The sequence below is a fragment of the Pan paniscus genome, chromosome 10, assembly GCF_029289425.2.
Source record: "Pan paniscus chromosome 10, NHGRI_mPanPan1-v2.0_pri, whole genome shotgun sequence".
Classification (NCBI taxonomy): Eukaryota; Metazoa; Chordata; class Mammalia; order Primates; family Hominidae; genus Pan; species Pan paniscus.
Genome location: NC_073259.2, coordinates 18,330,506 through 18,337,110, shown reverse-complemented (window position 1 = coordinate 18,337,110; position 6,605 = coordinate 18,330,506). Strand labels below are relative to the sequence as shown.

At 47.7% G+C, this 6,605-nt stretch overlaps 1 protein-coding gene across 1 annotated transcript; it reads right to left on the bottom strand.

The window, feature by feature from the left end:
- Nucleotides 1–1,957: 1,957 nt before the first annotated feature.
- LOC100987502 (large ribosomal subunit protein uL13-like) lies at nucleotides 1,958–2,964 on the bottom strand. Its single transcript, XM_034934997.4, has one exon. It carries the CDS (start codon nucleotides 2,807–2,809, stop codon nucleotides 2,198–2,200), a length of 612 nt encoding a protein of 203 aa, XP_034790888.1. The 5' UTR covers nucleotides 2,810–2,964; the 3' UTR covers nucleotides 1,958–2,197.
- Between the last annotated feature and the right edge of the window lie 3,641 nt (nucleotides 2,965–6,605).

Here is a 6,605-nt window from a genome sequence, read left to right as displayed (position 1 = left end):
ATTGTTTCTCTTTCATGATAATGACATCTGACATCCAGAGCTTTTACAGTTTCCAAAGCCCTTGTGCTTGCTTTGTCTTGTTTTTAATCTTTACAGAAACTCTGCAGAGCAGATGCTATTAGCCTCATTTTATAGATGAGGAAAGAAGCTTGGAGAGGTTAAGTTACCATTAGAAAGCGGCACCACCCGGCCCAGCCCTGACTGCAGAGCCAAGTAGTCTTTGCTGCATCCCTCTGCCTCCAGAGAGGCCCTCTGGCCCTGCAGGTGGCTTTAACATCAGAGGCTGTGGCCCCTGCCATCTCTCCCCCCAGAGAACTGTGCGGAGGCCCCCGCCCTACTGAGCTCATTTGCAGCTAATGTTGCCCTGAGGCCTTGGTAAGTTACACAGCCTGCTTTTTAGACTGTTAGGTTTGGCAGGGACTGCGGCTCTGCCCTTAATTTCTCTTTCCCAAGTGAAAATAGCTGATGAATTGACTTCGCTGAGCCGGGCTGGCATCTCTTAGCAAATGTCTCCATTCACAGCTTGTTTTCCATAATTCATGTTTGGTGCTATTATTGTATTTCTATCCATTCCGAGATGTAGAACATAACTATCAAATGGCCGTGTCTTTATTTGCTATTAGTCAGGGACTTCATTTCTCGGGATCCAGCTCACCTGTAATCTTAGGGCTTCTGGCAGGCAAGGCTACTCTTGTCTAGAACAAGCTGGGAAGGAGATGCTCTCAGTGCCAGGCCTCCTGCTCTCCTCCCCAGTTCCACCCCACTAATTCCAAGTCCTTCCCCATATCTCCTCTGTCCTCTGAGCACCTTCTCACTTCTAACCTGCTCTTGTTTACACTAACAACATCTGTTGAGCACCTTCCTTATTCCAGTGCTTTATAGTCATTATCCAAACCCATTTTATGCTCCCAGGAAGAAGCTGATAAGCATATTCATGGCAAGGTTTATAAGACAGATATGGTTTAATGGGCTAAACCCAGGGCACTTTAGAGGAAACCAGAGACCTTCCAGCATTGTAAGCCAGGTGAGGAAAGAAATGTATGCCTCGGTTTAGTTTTGGTTGACTGGCAGTTTCTTCCTATAAGACCTTGAATTGTGTTAAGGATTCACCTGTTCCTCTTTTGCAAGACTGTCTGGCAAGTGTCACTACTCATTTCAGTTCAGTGCAGTGCTATATATTAAGCATATATTATGTGCAGGGCATTGTACTAATGTGGCAATACAAAGATCTCTGCACAAAGGAGGCTCCTGGACTCCTGGAACTAAGGAAAGGTAATAATGACATTTTTCAGAGGAGATTTTGTTTGTTTCTTTGTTTGTTTTTTGAGACGGAGCGTTGCTCTGTCGCCCAGGCTGGAGTGCAGTGACACGATCTCGGCTCGCCACAAGCTCCGCCTCCTGGGTTCACGCCATTCTCCTGCCTCAGCCTCCCGAGTAGGTGGGACTACAGGCGCCCGCCACCACGCCCTGCTAATTTTTGTATTTTTAGTAGAGACGGGGTTTCACCGTGTTAGCCAGGATGGTCTCGATCTCCTGACCTCGTGATCCACCTGCCTCAGCCTCCCAAAGTGCTGGGATTACAGGCGTAAGCCACCGCACCCGGCCCAGAGGAGATGTTTTAAGGGCTTCTTCAACTCACTACAGGTTCAGAGTGACTGCTTTACAGACTTAAGTTATAAAATAAGCCCAAAGATAAGACACTAGAAAAAAGAATGAACATACAAATGGAACTAATTTATAAACATATACAAAAAGTTAAGTCCCCTCTCTTGGTTACTGTAACCACTCAAGGGGTTCACCTTGTCCGCTGCATAGACAGACCAATTCATCAAGACAGGGAAATTGCAATAGAGAAAGAGTAATTCACACAGAGCCGGCTGTGCAGGAGACTGGAGTTTTATTCTTACTCAAATCAGCCTCCCTGAGCATTTGGGGAGCAGAATTTTTAAGGATAATTTGGCAGATGAGGGGAAGCCAGTGAGCCAGGAGTGCTGATTGGTTAGAGATGAAATCGTAGGAAGTCGGAGCCGTCTTCTTTCAGAGTCAGTTCTGGGTGGGGGCCACAAGATCAGATGAGCCAGTTGATTGATCTGGGTGGTGCCAGCTGATCCATCAAGTGCAGGGTCTGCAAAATATCTCAAGCACTGATCTTTTTTTTTTTTTTTTTTTTTTGAGGAATTAACAGTCTTTATTGGGTTCAGACCAGGAGTCCGTGGGTCTTGAGGACTTCTGTGTACTTGTCAATTTTCTTCTCCACGTTCTTCTCGGCCTGTTTCCGTAGCCTCATGAGCTGTTTCTTCTTCCGGTAGTGGATCTTGGCTTTCTCTTTCCTCTTCTCCTCCAGGGTGGCTGTCACTGCCTGGTACTTCCAGCCAACCTCGTGAGCCAGGCGGCCCAGATAGGCAAACTTTCTTGTAGGCTTCAGACGCACAACCTTGAGGGCAGCAGGAACCACCATCCGCTTTTTCTTGTCGTAGGGCGGTGGGATGCAGTCAAACACCTTGAGGCGGTCCAGAGCGGCCTGGCCTGGCTTGGTCTTGTGGGGCAGCATACCTCGCATGGTCCGCCAGAAGATGCGGCTGGGGGCCCAGAGGGGGTAGGGGCCTCGGGAAGGGTTGCTGTTCATCCGCTTGCGGAGGAAAGCCAGGTACTTCAACTTGTTTCTGTAGAAATTGCCAGAAATGTTGATGCCTTCACAGCATACAACCACCACCTTCCGGCCCAGCAGTACCTGTTTAGCCACGATGGCCGCCAGGTGGCCCAGGAGATGGCCTCGACCATCAAGCACCAGGACCTGTACCTCCGCCATCTTCGGCAGCCGCTTGGGAAAGAAGCACTGATCTTAGGAGCAGTTTAGGGGAGGGCTGGAATCTTGTAGCCTCCAGCTGCATGACTCCTAAACCATAATTTCTAATCTTGTGGTTAATGTTCATCCTACAAAGGCAATCTAGTCCCCAGGCAAGAAGGAGGTCTGCTTTAAGAAAGGGTTGTTACCGTCTTTGTTTAAACTATAAACTAAGTTTCTCCCAAAGTTAGTTCGGCCTACACCCAGGAATGAATAAGGACAGTCTGGAGGTTAGGAGCAAGATGGAGTCAGTTAAGTTTGATCTCCTTCACTGTCTCAGTCATACTTTTCCAAAGGCAGTTTCAATCTGATTTTCCGCTGTGAGTACTTCCTTAAGTAGCCTGATCTCTCACTGGTACGAGTGACCAGAGGAGGCCCTGCAATGGCAAACAGGAGGGGGAAAACAGAAAGGCCTAGAAAATCAACTCCAACTGTTTGACAGCATTGCTTTGAGATGCAGGAAATGAAGAGTGATTGGAATGGCCCGGTGTGATGGTTCACGCCTATAATCCCAGCATTTTGGGAGGCTGAGGCGGGCAGATCACTTGAGGTCACGAGTTTGAGACCAGCCTGGCCAATATGTTGAAACCCTATCTCTACTAAAAATACAAAAATTAGCTGGGCATGGTGGTGCGTACGTGTAATCCCAGCTACTTGGGAGGCTGAGGCAGGAGAATCACTTGAATCCGGGAGGCGGAGGTTGCAGTGAGTCAAGATTGCACCACTACATTCCAGACTGGGCCACAGAAGGAGACCCTGACTCAAAAAAAAAAAAAAAAAGAGTGATTGGCAAAGCGCCCTGCAGTGCCTGATGTTATTATTAGTTCCTCTTTCACATTCCTCTCTCAGGCCTTCAAATTCCAGTAACCATAGCTGTCATTCACCTCATGCTGTGATGAGGACTGGGCATGCATTTTCTCATTCAATCTTGATAGCAACTGGATGAAATGCACATTATATGTATCCCCACATTATAGGGAGGAAACTGAGACTTCATAAGGTTAATATCTGGCCCAAGAGAACCAGAATCAACTCCAAGTTTCTCCAGCCAGAGACTAGGCTGGTCATCACCACTTTAGATGGAGGCTGACGCTCACTGCCTCCAAGGGTTTCTGTGGATTCTAAGTGGAGCTCTGTGCCATGGAGGAGAGACAGAAAGGAGGCCCCAACCCTGCAGGGCTGAAGAGGCTCCCCAAGACTGACGCCTGCTCACTGTACCTCCAGTCTCCTCCCAAAGGGCTTTTAAAGGAAACCAGGAAGTAACATTGTTCCCCATATATGGGGTCTGATGGTGTCACTTTGAGTAGAGAAGAGGCTCCTATGAGATCCCATTCTGAAAGGGAGCAGGCCAGCCTGGCCTTTGCAGGGAGGCAGTGCATACCTGGACTAGAAGTTAGCTTTATCACCAGCTCTTTATTCTTTTAACATTTGGTTAATAATCATTCATTAAACATCAACTATGTATCAGGTTGTGTGCTAGGTCCTGATCAAAATAAAAAGTATTGTTCCTGCCTTTAGAAAAGGTAATAGTCTAATTTGCAGAGAAGGCAAGTAGGTGAAGCTGTAATACAATGTAGGAAGTGGTGAAAATGAGAAGCAGTTAGGAATCAGACTGGGTTTAATTCTGAGTTTGACTTGTAAGTGCAGTGGAGTTATTTAAAAACTGTAAGCTTCAATTTCCTCAGCTATGAAATGGGGATAATGAGACCTTCTACCTCTTAGGCTTTGTTGAAAGGATTAAACAACAAATGTATGTAAAATGTTTAACTCTAGGACTGTTCCTGGTTATCTGGTGAATAACTGCCAATTCTCACAATCTCGGGCAGGTGGCTAAACCCTTCCTCTGCGGCTTCCCAATCTGTAAATTCAGGCTGACACATCTTCCAAACTTCTGGATCTGTCAATCAACAGAGGTCACCTAAAAACTCTGAGAGGAGTTACGAGAACATAGAAGGAATAAAAAGCCCTCAGAAGGGCCAGGTGCGGTGGCTGACGCCTGTAACCCCAGCACTTTGGGAGGCTGAGGTGGGCAGATCACTTGAGATCAGGAGTTTGAGACCAGCCTAGGCAACATGGTGAAACCCCATCTCTACTAAAAATACAAAAATTAGCGAGGCGTGGTAGTGCGCATCTGTAGTCCTGCTACTCAGGAGGCTGTGGTAGGAGGATCACTTCAGCCCAGGAGGCAGAGTGAGCTGACAGCATGCCACTGCACTCCAGCCTGGGCAACAGAGACCCTGCCTCAAAAAGAAAAGGAAGAAAAAAAGCCCTCAGAGGGCTTCTAGAAAAGCTGGGAGACTAAGAGGAGCAATGCATTGAACACAGAAGTGAGTCAGTGTGAGCTGTATGGTGTCTACTCTTCCCTCTGTGGTTCTTCAAAGGGAGTAGAGGGTGGGTGATGGGGGTGACTCAAGAATGCATAGGACTTTATCAATCAAATTCCCATATGGAATCAGAACAAGCCTGGCAGGTTCATGGACCAGCAAAGAGATTAGAGCAGATCCTTTCAGGGATCATTTAGATTATCATCATAGACCTTCAGGGTCGCCTAACTGGGTGGATGAGAACACCGCTGGGCTCATGCTTTGCCCACAGTCCCAGTAGTCACCCTGCTGTCTCAGATGTCTTTCCTCAGAAGCTCTCTCCTGCAAGCGGCAGCTGCTGGGGTCACATCTCATCTGGCTCCTCAAAACTCCTCCGCTCCACCCATCAGCCTGCACCTTCCAGGAATGCAGATGCCATGACCAATCTGCGTCCACAGAGAATGTTTGAGAAACACAGCTTGAAAGGCCAGTGATGCCCCCACAGAGTGGCCAATCACATCTTGCTAGAGTTTTCCATGCCAATAAAACCAGAAAAAGCAAACAAACACTTTCAGCCTGACCCAAAGGAGAACAAATGAGGCAGTTATAAGAAGGTAGGGTGTGACCCTATACACATAAACCGGTAGAGCTGGAAAAAAACTCCTTCAAAGAGAATGGCTCACCTTGCTCCATTTCCCTTGCAGCGATTCCTGGGGCACGTCTATTATCAGCAATTGCAGGCATTAGTAATGGTAATGAAATCCATACCTCCCAGCTAACCATCCCTGCCCAGTTACTTGTAGTTACTTATCTGTTTCTATCAAGTAGCACATATATTAAATTCATGCCTAAATAAACAAGAAAAAAAGGCTAATTTCCTGGCAGGAAATTCTTATGTAATTAGTCAACAGCTCCCCCCCTGGTCCGTCACTAACCAGCACTGTGACCTTTAGCAGGTCCGCCTCTCTTCATCCCCCTCGGCACAACCTCAGGCCCAGCCCCCACAAGCCTCTCCTGGACCACCACAGTGGCTTCCAGCTGATCTCCATGTCTCTAGTTTTTCTTCTCTCCCAAGCATTCCCCACTCTAGAAGCCTTTTGTGTAGAGATCCTCCTAAAACCCCAAATCTGCTCAACTCTCCTCAAAATCCATAACCTCTCAGCCTGGCCCAGTGGCTCACACCTGTAATCCCAGCACTTTGGGAGACCAAGGCGAGAGGATCACTTGAGCCCAGGAGTTTGAGACGAGCCTGGGCAACATAGTTAGATACCATCTCTACAAAAAATAAAAAATTAACTGGGCATGGTGGTGCTCACCTATAGACCCAGCCACTCCGGAGGCTGAGTGGGGAGGATGGCTTGAGCCCAGGAGGTCGAGGCTGTAGTGAGCTGTGCTCACGCCACTGCACTGCAGCCTGGGTGACAAAACAAGACCCTATCTCAAAAACAAACACAACC